General features: G+C 43.1%; 1 protein-coding gene across 3 annotated transcripts in view; it reads left to right on the top strand.

Annotated features, from left to right (window-relative positions):
- TBCD (tubulin folding cofactor D) overlaps positions 1–15,394 on the top strand; it is a 117,685-nt gene that overhangs the window by 93,939 nt on the left and 8,352 nt on the right. For all 3 annotated transcript variants that reach the window (XM_017834837.1, XM_017834835.1, XM_017834838.1), the window contains exons 30-34: positions 1,491–1,574; positions 2,920–3,078; positions 3,871–4,009; positions 10,991–11,112; positions 12,001–12,078. In XM_017834837.1, coding sequence (XP_017690326.1) covers positions 1,491–1,574; positions 2,920–3,078; positions 3,871–4,009; positions 10,991–11,112; positions 12,001–12,078 — 582 coding nt within the window. The remainder of the gene's footprint in view (positions 1–1,490; positions 1,575–2,919; positions 3,079–3,870; positions 4,010–10,990; positions 11,113–12,000; positions 12,079–15,394) is intronic.

The raw sequence follows: 15,394 nt of genomic DNA, 5'->3' as shown, positions 1-15,394 counted from the left end.
CACCCATGAAAATTCAAATGTGCTTTGAGCACTAGATTTATTTTTTTTTTTGAGCTTCTTGGGCAATTTCAGCCAAAAACAAGTCAAGAAACACGTAAATCAGAGGGGGAAGGGAGATCCTTTCTCGTGGCACATTGTTGGCTGCTGAAGGCTTTTGTGGCCTCTCAAATATCAATGTTTTCTCATTCTGTTTATTCTAAACCATTGACTAAGGTGGAAAGATATGGCAAGAAATGCCATTTCTCTGGAGAGACCTTGTTTTTGGTGTGTAATTTTTGTCTCTCTGTAGTGGAATCATGGGAAAGTTTCACCAACTTTACTCCCCATATGCAAACTTTACCTTTCTTTTGACAGGTTGTTTGCTGGGACATGTCTGATCTGTCTGCAGGTGTTAGACATGAATATCCAAGTCAGATACTGTATGAAAAACTAGGAAAACATACCTTGCTGAAAGACTGCCAAACTTGTATTGAGCTACTTTGGAAAAAGTGATGTAATTTACCTTTTTTTACCATTATAACAAATGTCCCACCCAGTTTTAGATTGCATCTGCAGCTATTTGGAAAATAGAGGAGTATTTCTTTTCACAGGAGGCAGGTGTACCTTTTCAGATACTTTTTTTCCCCCCCTTTTTTTGAGTTATTGTTTTGAAAGGATGACATTGCCATGAGTGACTTAATGTGATGAACATGTTGGCCTGGACTCCTGCAGGGTCATGTAACCCACTGAGGATCTTTGGTATTGCCCTTGTCTGAAGAAAGAAACCACTCTTAACAGCTCATGGATTGACAAGGCATTTGGTTTAAAACAAGCATATTGCTCTTTTTTTTTTTTTTAATTGAAATTACACTCTTTTTTTTAATTGATATTTAGACATTTTGAAGGCAACAGATCTTCACCATCTAGGCATGACACACTTCAACCACAACTTTAGCCAGTCTTTTTCTTAAAACTAGTTATTATTTAACATAGAGGTTTAAGCCATTCTGAGTCACATTTTTTTAACTGTTGGTAATATTAAGCTTGAAAATTTACAAGAATATGATACTCTTAGCAGTGCTTAAATAGCTGAATGTCAAAATGTGGGTTGACCTTTTTAAAAAAAAATTTGAAGCAGGCAAAGCACTTAAGTTTAGATGCATCTACTTGCACACTGAATATTGCTAATCATTATCAATTTTAACTTTCTTAAAATAAAGAGCAAACCTGGTGACATCTGGCTGGAATGAAAAACAGGATGGTGAGGCAGGGGCTTGCCTGGAAGCTGGGATGACTGTTGTACCCTCGGTGCCAACATGAGCTCCATTTCACAGAGTGGGGCTTGGGGGGGCAGCTCTGTGCACTCCTTTTCCTCCCAAGATATGGTGACAGATCTCAGAGGTCATTGCTTTAGTAATTGTGAATTTTTTCCAGTGTCTTAGCTGAATTACTGATGTATTTGTTTAAATAAACCCTGATGCAGCCATTCTGATGTCTCTCTGTTTCCACAGGGTGCGTGAAGCTGCCATGACCAGTTTGATGGAGGTGACGCTGCTGCTGGTCCAGAACGAGGCAGAGTTAATTAGTGCCAGCATGTATGTAATTGTGCTGTTTCTGTGTCCCATCCCCTAGAACTACATTCCAGGCCATACAGGAAAGCACTGCTGGTACATTGTGTACTTACTCCCTTACTGAGTGTGACAGAACCTTTGGTAGAAGTGTGTCGAGCCCACGCAGATGTGGAGGATGTTGTGTCTGGTTTTCAGAGACTGACTTATTGAGAGAACCTGGATGGCAATCCCACCTTGGAAGTAAAACACACCTGTGGGATTTGGGCTATACCTGCCACCTCTGTGGAGTATTGTTCACTTTAATACAGAACAAACCCTCCCACTTATCCTCAGCATCACATCATTGATTTGGAATGTGATCAAGTGCAGGGATGAGTTTGCTTTTGTTTCTTTGCAGAATTATTAGGAAGGAAATACAGAAAAAAGGTCATTTACACTGAGATCCTGATTTCTAATTTTGTGATACAATACTCCTAATTACGAAAAAATTAATGCTAATTACCAGTTTTCAAGTGTAGCTTGAGCTGCAGCAAAACTTTCCTGATAGTGGCGTTGGTTTATGGACAGAACATGCCAATGGTTACCTGAATATATACATGATTTGGTTTTTAATAAAAGAAAAAGCCACAAACTTTGAAGGACACTTAAAAGGAAAATCCTGGGTTTTCTAGGAATACACTGTTTTTCAGGGGCTTCCTCCTCTTAATCTGTTGCAGTCAGAGATGATCCACAGGAAACTGAGAAAACCATTCCTGCCAGCTGGATCCCGTTTTCTAAATATTCTGGGTCTTGCTGTAACTGAAGGCATTTTAGCTGGTTTTACTGTCATTAGTTGTGCTCTCTGAAGGGGTAAAAGGGCCTTGTGGGACACAGTATTGTAGCTGGGAGCTCAGTTATGAACATAAGCAAAATAGGATATTGTTAAAAACTAGCCAGAGTTGAAGAAGTTGTTTATTTGGAATATCTGAGATTTAGGATAGACCTTGTCCTCTGCTATGTGTGCAGTTTTCTACTCAAAAGTGTGCTTTTCTCAAGGTTCCTGCTCTATCTCCATCAGAAGTGTAGCAGTTCCTTCAAACCATAAAACACTTTGTTATTTTTTTGGATGAAAAGTGGAGCAATAAGTGTAAAAGGTGGATGAAAAACTATGTAACATTAATGTCATGATGGCTTTTGATTAATATTGATCTATGGAAAATAAACCTTTAAGATTCTGGCACCATATGGGTGTCTTAAATCATTTTCAGGCTCATGCTGAAAAGATTAAACCAGAATAGTTTTATAGCAGGATAGTTTTGATTTCACTGAAACAATTTAAATAAACATTCTGCTGCTTAAATTATGTGATTAATTGTTTTCTTCTTTGTAGCTGCAGGCAGATTATGTGCTGGCTGGCCCAACAGTCAGCTGAAAAAATAGATAAATTTCGAGCTCATGCAGGATCTGTGTTCCTGACCCTCCTACACTTTGACCGTCCTCCAGTTCCACACATCCCTCACAGACAAGAGCTAGAGAGGATATTTCCAAGGTAAGATGTTGAAAAACATATCCTAAACCAGTGAAATAAAAAATAAATGCACACAATTAGACCTAACGCACACTATCTGATGTAAATTTTGGCCCTGTGTGTGGAGGAGTATCTGGTGCTGTTAGTCAGGGTTTCACTGAGGTGTCCTGTCAGTATGCATGAACATAGTTTTTTCCTGGACTGGAAAGCACTGACTGTTCATAATAGTGATTTTTAATTAATTATAGTATTTTAACCAAGCTTTAGTTGAAGTAGTTTTCCAAGATGGACTTTCTAGTTGAAGCAACAGTGAGAGCAGCTCATTCCTGAATGGTGCTGCTGGTACCTGGTTGGGATGAGGAACATCCAGCTCTGTGTGTTCAGGAGAATCACAACCTGCTCTGTCTGTGAGGCTGCTGATGGAGCTGGGATAGCTGGGGTGTTGGCTTTTCCTAGGATAAGTCTGTCTTTGGATCAGTCTTTGCGTAGCTGTTGGTGGGAGAGAGCTCGGGATGGAACTCCAGAAAGAGAACTTGTTTTCTGTGTGTGGAGAAAAGTGCCTGGGAAGAGGAAACTGTGATTCCAATTCCTTATCTGGATCAGGAGAAGGACTTGGAGGCTCCTTCACTTCACTGGCAGTGGCTGAAGCTTTGATTTGTGTTTTTCCCATATGCTCAAAGACCAGGGTTCAGTGTGATTTTTAGGTAATTCAGAGCCTTCCTTCACTGACATGGAGGAGCTGTCCCAGGAACACGGGGAGAAGAAAGGCAGTGCACACGTACAGGATTATTTTTCTCCTTTCCCTTTCCCCAGGTCAGAGAAGGAGACTCTGAACTGGAATGCTGCATCTGAAGCTTTCCCTCGGATCACCCAGCTCCTGGCATTGCCAACCTACCAGTACTTCGTGCTCCTGGGGCTCTCAGTGTCCGTGGGGGGACTCACAGAGACCACGGTAAGAGCAGGGAGTGGCTTTGTGCTCGGCAGGAGAGGGAGCAAATTGTTGCCTCGAGTGTCAAGTGCCTGCCTGTGGATGTTGCAGGTGGTGATTGCACTGAGAATTCAGGGTTTTTTTAAAGAAATCAAGTCGTGCTTTTAAATCTGATGGGTTTCTTATGTATAATCTTTAAAAGGAACAAGGAGTGAGGGTGCTTTGTTTCTCCTTTCCTGGCCTGACAGAACCCAAGAATTCCAGGCTCTGGGGTCCCTCAGCTCCCAGCTCTGTGCTGACTCTCCCAGCTGGGAACAGAGGCAGAGCCCTCAGCTCAGTGCAAGGTGATGGCTCATCTCAAATGAGGTGAAAACCTGTTTTCATTTGTCACCTGATGCAACTGTTAACTATTAGTTGTCAGTGTGTGTCAACAGTATTCACAGATTTATTTTTTTTATATATTTATACATTTTCTACTGAAGTACCAGTGAGATGCCAGAAGTTCCATTACTTGAAAGAAATATCGTTCAAGTCTCAATCCTCTGAGCTTTGCAATCACTCTCTCATTCTTCTGGCACGAACAATCTCTTTATCACTGGCTTTGGCAGTCTGTTATGCTGCCAAATTCTTCCCAACTTCGTTATCATTTTAGTGTATCCTTCTGTCCTTATATTACAGCTTGCATTGGTAGTTTCAGAATTCTTGGTTTTAAGATATTTGGCTTCCAACGTTTTTGTGATTTGATGTAGCCAAGGATGTAAAATACGAGAAAACTGTTGGGGTAAGGACATGGTTCAATATGATACCACAGAAATATCAGACCAGTAACAGAATATTTTGGACTGTCAGTTGAATCTTTAACTCCCAGTGGTCCTGTAACAGGAGGAGGTTGTGAGTCAGCACCCCAACAGTGGTTAAGTGTGTTTCTAATTAAGATTTCCATCTCGAATTAAGAGAGTTGGTAGAAAAGTGAAAAGTATTGGGAAACAGTTTTTGTGGGGAGGGAGCAGCTCCTGCTGGGTCGCAGGAAGAAGGAGATAAAATCACTTTGAGCTTGTGGCTTCCCCTTCTCAGTCACAAAAAGCCCAAATGATGGGGTTTTTTGCCTGCTGTTGTGGGTTCTGCTCTTGGGATCAAGAAAAGTCCATAAGCCTTTGGGTTTGATGTAGCTGAGTATTTGTTGTCAGTGCAGTCTCATGTATTTAAACCAATTCTGAGCATTTTAATGTTTCTAAAATGGCAACTAATTATATAGCAACGGCTATTTTAAAACTCTGGAAACGTGTGTGTATTGGTTTGTGACAATAATTATGGGACAGACAATGTAACTCTTAACAGATTTCGTTAATGGCAAACATGCACATGAAATTCAGCTTTCAGTCAAACACAATTATGGGAGGCTCCACCAAAACCAAAGTTATTTGTGTAAGTATAAAAAAGGAGGAAAGCTGTGGGGAAACAGACATTCTGGCTGCTAACTGAGGTCAGGGGAAAATTCTTATTCAACATTTTAACTTTTTTTTTTCTTTTTTTTAAAGTCTTGGGTGCATTTGGTTTTGAAAAGTGGAAACAGTTTGGTTACAGTTAGCTCCCTGCCCTTGTTGCCACCAGCCAGTCTGCAAAGGGAAACCTTCAGCACTGTTTTCAAACTCTGATTTTGAAATGTTAACTTTCTGTGACCCTGCAGTTTTCCTTAACGCTAAAGGCTCGTTCCGGTTAAAATAATCTCAAGGGCTTTGGCTTCAGAAAGAAGATGATCTAATTCTCTTTGGAGTCAGCTGGAAGTGCAAGGGAGGCTCCAAGTACAGGGTACTTACACTTGGGATTATAGATGTGTGGTGAATTACATTTAATATCTAAAATGTGATATAGAAATTAAAATCGATGTGTTTTATAATAACTTGTGTTCCAGCTACTCTGTCAAAGCCTGTAGCTGAATATCCAGGGACTGATTTAAAACATTAACAGCAAATTTTGAGAACTGTTCTCTATTAAATCCATATGATAGAAGCAGATTTTTAAAATCTCGGATGAAGGAAAAGGATTATTCAGATATGTGTTCTTGCAGTAACATGTTCTTGTGACTCTTCCCTCTCTTAAAAAAAATCTGTGCACATACTCACATGGACATGGAATTTGGAAAGTTAGGAGGTTCTTTTATATACTGCGAGATAATCTGAGTTCAAATGTCAGTTTGTCTTTCAGTCATCTCAGGGAATTAGCAGGAGAAAGGCTCTGTTGTAATTCCGTGGCCAGTGGCTATTTTCCCCCAGTTAAAATTGCTCAGCAGTATATTTAGCAGGAGTAGTTCTTTGTTTGGCTTTTTAAAGAGATTTTTCTGGAATGAGCCATGTGGGGTCTCTGAAGAGTTTTGGTGGAAGGATTGTAGCTGGAGCATTGGAAGTAATCTGGAAAAACAGAAGATGTCATTCCCTGTGGGATTTGGCACTCTGCTCCATCGCCACGGTTCAAAGGGCACTTTCTCTGTGTAAAAGAATCTTCTGATTATCCATCTGGCCCACAGTGATGCATATTTCTTATGGCTGCATGAAACCCCCCTCAGTGAGTGGAGATCAGGACTGTACAATGCTGCTCTTTCTCCAGGGCTCAAACCCTGCAGTTGCAGGGGTCAGGATATAATTTGAGATATTTTTATTATTGAACTACGCTACATTTCAAATTTCGTTGAAGCACAGAATGTCCTGTTATTCCCCTTCCCCCCATAAAGAATGCAAATTACATTTTAAAATGTTATAGAAACTGTAAGTAAAACCTTAAAAAAAAAAAAAAAAAGGAAGCAACCTATTATGAACATCAAAAAGTTCCTCCCAGTCCAGTACCAGGGCTGTGTTACTGTGTTAGATCATACAAAGGAAAATGTTGGGACACTCGTAGATGATGCTCTAAAACATCTGGTTACTGGGACAAATTGTATGCAAATTAATGCATAATTGGTTTGAAGAAACAGGCCCTAAATCCTGTTTCCTTTGTTGACAATTCTTGAGCAAAATACACTTGAGAATAATTCCTGGAATTCTTTTCTTAAAGGGAAAAAATAGTGTGACTTATGATATTCATACTTCACATAAAGTGTCCCTGGTTTGAATCTCAGAGTTATTGGCCTCCAAAGTTTTGATTGATTGAAAGAATGTTGTAAGTAAAACAAGGGGGACATGGTTTCACTTGGGCTAATGTTTAAATGATGCACAATTTTTTTCTGCAGTTACTGTGAAAACAGCTACTGCCACTTCAGAGCTGTAAATGTGTCGGGATTAGAAATGATCCAAACCCGGGGTTATTTATTGACCGTGACGTGGTTCCTGCTGCACGTTACAGGCCTGAGAAGGTCTTGCCCTGTGGAAATGCTGCTCGAAAACTGCAGGTTTTGGTACATCTGGTTGTGTCTGGGCTTTCCCAGGAGTTCCTCACTTGGCTTCCATTTGGGTGCATTGGGGGAAGAGGCTGAATTTTGTGAGGTTACCTGGGGCTCCCAGGAGACTGGTTAGATGGGAGAGGGACACCCACTGGGGTCTGTCCATCTACTGAACATCTCCTATCCAGAATCTTCCTTTTTCATCATATGCCACTGGCTTTTTCATCAGGTCTGTCCAAGATAGTGCTGCAAAGTACAAACCAGAGCCCATGTGTGCACTGGGCATCTTAATCACTGGCGGGTAACAGGGATTTTGTGTGTTCTGTTACAAACTGGGATTTTGGATGCTCTTACAAACTGGGATTTTGGATCCTGTTTTATAAGCTGGATGCCTAAGCTAATTTTTTTTTTTTTTTGGCCATATCATTCCCACCTGCTGCCTCAAAACTGGTTTTAGAAGTATTGTGCTTTGGTTTTGCAACAAACTCGCTGGGAACAATTTCACGAAGGTTTGTGCCCAGAGCTGCAACGTGCCTTTCCACTTACTGGAGCTACACTTCCTCATACTTTCCCATGGTTCAGGAGATAAAATCCTTAGGACTTTATTTTATCATCAGATGAATGGTCCCTTTGAACACTTCACTGTATCATGTATTGCCTGTCACTGCAGTATCTGCTGTTGGTTTAAATGTTGGAGGAGTCGAGCCTTGGCAAACCCTGTTTTTACTGTTTCATAAGAGCAAGGTCATTCTCAGGCCTCCTCTCAAATTTGTATCCAAAGTTGTCCCAGTTCCAACCCATTAACCTCCTAATTTCCTCTCCCAGTCCTTGTGGAACCCCAGGGAAAGGTGAATGTCACACGTTTGATGTGAATTTGTGATCTGCATAGATGAGGAAGACATTTGGAAGTGCTCTTCTCTGCTGTAGTCAGGAGCAGTTAAGGTGGTAGCTCAGACACTGAGGATTGTTCACCTGGGGGGGAAATCAGGGGATTTAACTTGTTCATGTCATGTTACCTTGTTATGTTGGAGCTTCTTCCAGTAGTTCCTGTGATCTATACTGACTGTTGGGGAAATGTCCCATTTTTAAATCTCCCAAGCAATTATGTGATGGCTTATCCATCCCATCCCATTATATTGTTTGATTCCTGGCTGTCTGCATCCTCCAGTGTTTCTGGTATCCTGCTGCTCTGCCTTGGCTCTGCCCAGCTCTGGAGCACCCTACCTGTACCTGTGCTTGTTGCCCTTTTCTTTCGTGCCCATTCTTGCCTTTTCAGTCATTTGAATTGCAGGAAAAGCACTGAGTCATTCAGCTTCCTTCAAAGAATGGTGTGGGATCCCCGAGGTAGTTTAAGAGACAAAAGAAATTGGAGAGAAAATGACACCTTTTTAAGATCTTCTTCTGAGATGGGCTCTTTCTTCTGCTTATCATTGATCTCTGCTCATAGAAGGTGCCAAGTCAAAATATTTCTCCTTTATTTTGGTTTAAAGGGCAATATATAATAATTAAACAGATTTTAAATTTTCAGGAAATCGTTTTTACAGTTCTACATCCTGTAAAGACCTTTCAGTGTCAGGACCCAGTTTATACTGGGCACACAGGGACACACCAGCATTGCTTTTGGAGTGTGGAAGAACCACACTGGGGGCAGTTCAGTGTAGGTGAACACTGTACAAACTGTACAAATGTTTTAACAATTTCACTCTGATTTGACTGTCATTTTGAAACTCAGAATAACCAAGTAATTTCTTTCAGTTGCTTTCTAAAGAAATATTTGTGCTCCTGCTTTGCCCAGGAGGTTTCACTAAGAAACAATTGTTCAGGTAGCAGGCTGCTGCTTCCCAGGATTGCTGGGCTGTGCTGTTTGCACGTAGGACAAAGCTTTGGGAAACTAGTTCAGGGTTTTGATTCAAGGCTAAAATGTTCTTGTTGTACTGATGCACCCATAAATGTTACTGGTATGAAATTTAACTGAGAGAAAATGTTTATATAGAGATTCCTCTCATTTGTTTTTGGGACGACGTTTGTGACATTTCTCATTCTCATCCAGTATTTTTTTTCTTTTCTTGATGAAATGGTCAGTCCTCTGAGAGGCTGAATGAGCCATCAAAATGCTCTGTGTGAGCTTCAGAAAGAAAATCTCCCCTGACTGCACAGGCTGACTCACTGCTTACAGCCCCCTCTTGACCCAGCAGAAAATCATTTAAACTAAAACTAAAAGAAGTTGGTATTGCAGAACTGATCCACCCCACCTGCCCTTCCCACAGCCCCCCCAACCACCACCCCCTTCCCCAAGAGACGTGACCAAGCCCCAGCAGGACGGATAATCCTCACATCAGAGTCAGGAGGATTCAGGAATCTGATTATGTTCATCCTTGATGAGATGTTTTCCTTTGAGGTAATTTCTGTAACAAAAAAAAAAAAAAAAAACAAAACAAAAAAGCCCACCAAATTTTTCTTCTCATCCTCAAGGGAAGTAAATTATTTTTTTAAATTATTTTTATTTATTAATAATTAATTTTAAAAGATGAGGCTGGAAACTAAAATTCCAACCTCTTCCAGAAGTGGAAACTCTCAGCATTAGTAGTGATGCTGATGGAGCCTGTTGCAGCCCTCTTCCCTTGGTTCCAGGGTGCACTGTGAGCTGGGGGAGGGCACAGATCCCCAGGAAAGGGGGGTCCCACAGAGACTGTGGCTGCTCCCCCCCCCCACAGCAGGTCCTTGAGGGAGCAGCCAGCCTGGTGAACATGGCAGCTCCTGGAGATCATGGAAACATGGAATGGTTTGGGTTGGAAGGGACATTAAAGCTCATCCAGCCGTGGGCAGGGACACCTTCCACTAGCTCAGGTTGCTCCAAGCCCCGTCCAACCTGGCCTTGGACACTTCCAGGGATGGGGCAGCCACAGCTTCTCTGGGCAACCTGTGCCAGGGCCTCTCCACCCTCCCAGCCAAGAATTCCTTCCCAATATCCCATCTAAGCCATGGGGAGCTGTGGAGTGACACTGCAGCCTGTAATGGGTCACAGCTGGTGGAACCCCATGGCCCGTGCCCAGCTGAGCTCTGAGCATCAGCACTGACCCCTCCCCTGCCATCTTTCTAAGTTGGCTGATTAGCACAATAAAGTTAAACCAACAGTCATTATTTCTGAGTTGTTTTTAATTTTTAACCCGAGTTTACTGCTGGTTTGTGTGGCCAGCAGCTTGTCTGCATGGTTCAGTTCCATCAGCTGTTTAGTAAATATTACCTGGTGAACTCCTTGTGTGCTTTTTAACTTTCAGAGTCATAACAGTGTTATTACTTGAAGTGAAGCAGGATAATCATAGTGGTTTGGGGATGTTTTGTTTTGGGAGAAAAAAAATAACAAACCTTTAATGTGGTCTTTTTTCCTGCAATGGCAAAACTTAAAAAGTTAAAAAGACTTCTTCCTTGAAAAAGGATTACTGAATGTGAAGTAACCATGGTCCTGCTGGATATTGTAAGTGATTTATACATGTGGCTGCTGCTGGAATTGTGTTCCCAGTGCAGGGGTGCTCCTCAGTGGGCAGGGACAAGGCAGTCCTGCACAGCCAGTGTCTGTGTGTGTGGCAGTGGGGTTTTCCCCTGTCCTTCATTGGAGATTCCTTCTGTTCCAGCTCAGATACTCTGCCCAGAGCCTGTTCGACTACATGAAGAAAATCCAGGGTGATCCCAGTGCTCTGGAGAGTTTCTGTGAGACGTTGCTAAAGGTCTTTGAGGACAACCTGCGGAATGACCGGTAATGGATTTCCTTGGCTTTTTTCCCTCCAACAGCAGGTGTTGGAAGTCAGATGTGTGGCACATCAGTTTAAGTCTGCCTAGATGGGGTGTGTCTAGCCATGTGCATTTGCTTTAGCACATCTGGGTTTTGGAACAGCACGACCTTTGGTAAAATGAGTAACCAAGGGGTGACGGTAAAATATTTTCCATATTCAGGTTTTATAATCATAGAGTGGTTTGAGTTGGAAGGGACCTTAAAGCTCATCTTGTTCCACCCCCTGCCATGGGCAGGGACCCTTTCCACTCTCTCAGGTTGCTCCAAGCCCTGTCCAGCCTGGCCTTGGACACTCCCAGGGATGGGGCAGCCACAGCTTCTCTGGGCAACCTGTGCCAGGGCCTCCCCACCCTCACAGGGAAGGATTTCTTCCTAACATCTAATCTAAACCTACTCTCTTTCAATTTGAAGCCATTCCTCCTTGTCCTAACGCTATTTTATTTGTATTTTGTTTCTTAACTGTTGAAATGAAAACATGGCTGTGGTTATTCCTGTTGGTTCATTTGGTGTTGTAACTTCTGACACAGTCTGTGGAATACACTGTTTATATTCTAGAAAATTAATATTTTTCTGCTACTGTTAATTGTGTTTTCAGGACCCTGCAAGTGTAAAGCAGGAGTGTTGTTAATAAGTTTTTTTTCTTTTGGCTGGGAGGGAGTGTCCCCTCAGCCAAGGAGGGTGGTTCAGCCAACACACACAAGTTCCCGAGCAACCCTCCTTGTGTAAGTCAGGGTTCTAATTTAAATATGTGTAGGCACATAGGATGTTTCTTTCTTTGCTTCTGATTAAAAATAGTATATATCTGTATGCCAGGGAATGTATTTACATTGTTGAATTGTTTTCTTTCCTCAGGGTGTCTGTGCCTCTCCTGACAATGCTGGACCAGCTGCTGGCAAATGGCTGCTTCGACACATTCACTGAGCAAGAGAAGTAAGTTGCTGGATGTCTTTTTGGTTTATTTTCCACTGTCCAACAGGCCTCTTAAATCTTACCCCGGGTGCTGCTGAGTGTTCTTCTAGGTGTGGGTGCACAGGGCTCCAGGTGTGAGTGTGTATTGTAGTGTTTTCATTTTCCTGAAGTGGGACAGCTGAGACCCTTGAAAGGCTCTCGATAAAATCTGTGACTCTCACATCAGTTACTGGTTCATTGTTTAACAACCAGGACATTAATCAAAGTCAATTTACATGTTTTACATGGCATACTTGGACCAGTATCAGATCCATTCTTGCCTTCTCCAGCTTCCTAAATCCATGCCATTGGGGTGCATTTCTTGCTGTACTGGGAGCCTTGAGCACTGGCAGTGTCCTGGTTTGATGCTGCAGAACAGTGTGTGCCTACAGGCTATGGCTTCCCCAGTCCCACTGTCTTGGTTAATGTGAATATCTCTGAAGAAGTTAATTAAGATTCTAATAGGAATAATAAAAAAGGCACGTCTCAACTCTTTCCCTCCCAAGTTCAGTCTTCTGGAAAGTATTTAGTTCAGGAATGGATAAGCATGAGTAAGATATTCCAATATGAAATCATATTTTTTTGCAGATGTTTCAGAAAAGAATTATTTTAATTTCAGTAATATTAAAATCTATTCCACAAGCTCTCCCAGGCAGCATCTTGGCACATCTGCAGATGTTTGCAGAATTGTACAACGTGGGTCCTATGAGCACATATCCAGGACTGGGAATCTGTTGGTTCAAGAATTGCTCACAGCAGCTAAATTTGAAAAGCATTTATCATTCTTAAAGTTTTAATTGAGCCTACTCTTGTCTTGAAGTGTGGTTTTAGATAATCTTTCTTAAATTGCATTTGGCAGTCTCTGTTTGAATGGGAATTTAAAATGAGTCAAAGACAGATGGAATGAATATTACTTGTTCATTTTGTAATCATGCCAGGGATCTGGGGCTTCCACACAGGCTCCAGGCTTCCCTGTTGGGGAAGGTAATAGATTATGGGTGGAAATCCCAGGTAAAGTCTTGTCTCCCACATCAGGGGTCACTAAACAAAAAGCACATGGTGGCATCGCTGCCTTTGCTGTGTGGCAAAGACACAACCCTTTGTGGTGCCTTTGTGAGGCTTTGTGTAAAAAGACCTGAAATAAAATCCTGGGTGATTGGGAAGGAAAGATTTTGAAGCTGATCCTGAGGTATTTCTTCCAGTTTGATGATGAAACTAAAGAAGAAAATTAATAATGAAACAGCCAAGTGGATCATTCTCATGTCAAGAGAGTGAAGTGCTGGCCTGAACTTGTTGTCGTAGAGAGTCCTGGAAGGGCAGAGCTCAGGAGAGTTTGGAGACAGCTAAAAAAGATGGAGGGTTTAGTTCCTGCATGTGGCAGTGTTTTGGTCACATAGGTGCCTCCTGGAGCAGAGGTGACCATGAGTGAGTTACTGTGGATCCTTCACAGGGAGCCAGGTGAATGCCCCGGGCTCTGCTGTGCTCTCAGAGCCCCTGTGTGGATCAGCACATGGATGGATGAGCCCAAAATTACATTAGGGCAATGTGTGCATTTTGTTACTCTGGTGTGTGTCCTTTGAGTGCAGTTAGGGATGGAAACACTGATCCTGGCTCTGAGAAATACAGCACAGAATGAGCCTGAAAATTGAGACACGTCTCAGGGGCCTGAAAAGGCCACATTGTGCCTGCAGTGTCAGGTAGTTTTCAGATAGAGTGTGACTGAAGTAAGAGGGCTGAGATACATGCTTGTCTTTTTCCCTGGGGTGTTTGTTTCCCATTTAATCTCCTTCCCTCGTTTTTTACCACATTGGTCTGCGTAGAGTTTTAGCAAGGGAATTGGGATCTAGGATGTCTGGCATCAGGATTATGCCTAAACCAGCAGCTTAACAGGCAACTGTCACATTATAAAAAGGTATCTGCAAATGCATTTTCAAGTTTCAAATGGAAATTGTGCACTGTCCTGGAGCTTGGTTTTCTAATAAAACATCAGCAGTCCAGAGTGGGTGATATCCAGCAGTGCTTAATTTAACCAGGATTAGGAGCTGGATCAGTGTGATCCTTGTGAGGAGCTCAGTGCTCCAGTTAAAACCAGTTGCCACAGGGTGTCACTCCTGCCCTGCACAGGCAGAACCTGCCGGGCATTTTCCTGCCTCTTCACACCCTGCAGCTCATACAGTTTGGAATACAAAGCTGGACATTTCTGGTGTCGTTTTTCAGCTGAATCTCAGTGTTGGGGAAGCTCTGTGTGCCTGGTGTGTGATCTCTGCAGGAGGACAAGTGAGCCCCTTTCTCCTGAATGCTCGTGCTTAAGTAAGGTGCATTTGCCATGTGGCCAAATGTGTTTCTCTGCCAGGGCCCTGCTGAACCTGCCAGCAGGGCTGGGAAGTGTGGGGTGAATACCTGTCCTGTAGGGTTGGAAATGAATCAGCTTTAGTGTCACCGGGGTCATCAAAAGGCTTTTGGAACCAGTTTCTCTGTTGTGCTTGGCTTAGTTTGAGCTGTAGTGTGAAAAGAGCAGCTCTGCCTGTCGTTTTCCAGGCTGTTATTTCTTCTTTGTCTTAAGGTGACAAAAACCTGTGTGACCAGCAGAGAGGTTCCCCCTCCCTTGCCCTGGAGTGGTTTGTATCACTGCATGAGGAATGGCACTGCAGTGGGTTGAAAGTGCTTTTCTCCCAGTCAGCTCGAGGTGGTTCCTCAGCCTCTTTTGCTGTGTGCTCACAGATTGGGCCAAAATAAGAAGGGTGTGTGGAGGAAAGTGGGGGGCAAACCATTGCTCTGGGCAGCAGGGCAGGTGTGAGCTGGACCAAAGTGTTGGTGATGCTGCAGCATCCCTCACCTGCTGCTCCCCCTGCCCTGTGTGCCCTCCCAGCCCAACAGGGCAGCAGGTCCCAGCTGCAATGTCCTTCCTTCTCCTGGTCATGAACCCCAAACCTCGTAATCCCATCCCTCTGTACAATTTGTGGAGTTGCACCCATGACAGTGTAGGGAGTGTTCATGGATTAGGGACAGCTGGAGGCAACGGGCACACCTTGAAACTGAGCTCTTGGAAATACTGCTCTGAACTCACAGTGGCTGCTCTTCCAGCACAGAGGTACCTGTCAGCTCATGCTGGTGGTGGGACATGGACAGGGAGGACAAAGGACAGTGAGCTGAGGCTGCTGGCAAAGCTGGCAAAGCTGGCACTGGTCATGACTCCTGTGGCTGCAGAGTTCTGCTGCTCCAGGGGGTGAGTGGTCACCAGAGATGCTGAGGTTGCCCAGAGCCCAGATGGATTGTTGGCTCCTTCGGAGCACAGTGA

Source organism: Lepidothrix coronata, unplaced genomic scaffold (genome assembly GCF_001604755.1).
Source record: "Lepidothrix coronata isolate B3197 unplaced genomic scaffold, Lepidothrix_coronata-1.0 Scaffold242, whole genome shotgun sequence".
Taxonomy (NCBI): domain Eukaryota; kingdom Metazoa; phylum Chordata; class Aves; order Passeriformes; family Pipridae; genus Lepidothrix; species Lepidothrix coronata.
Note: the sequence above shows the minus strand (reverse complement) of the source record. Positions and strands in the feature narration are given on the sequence as shown.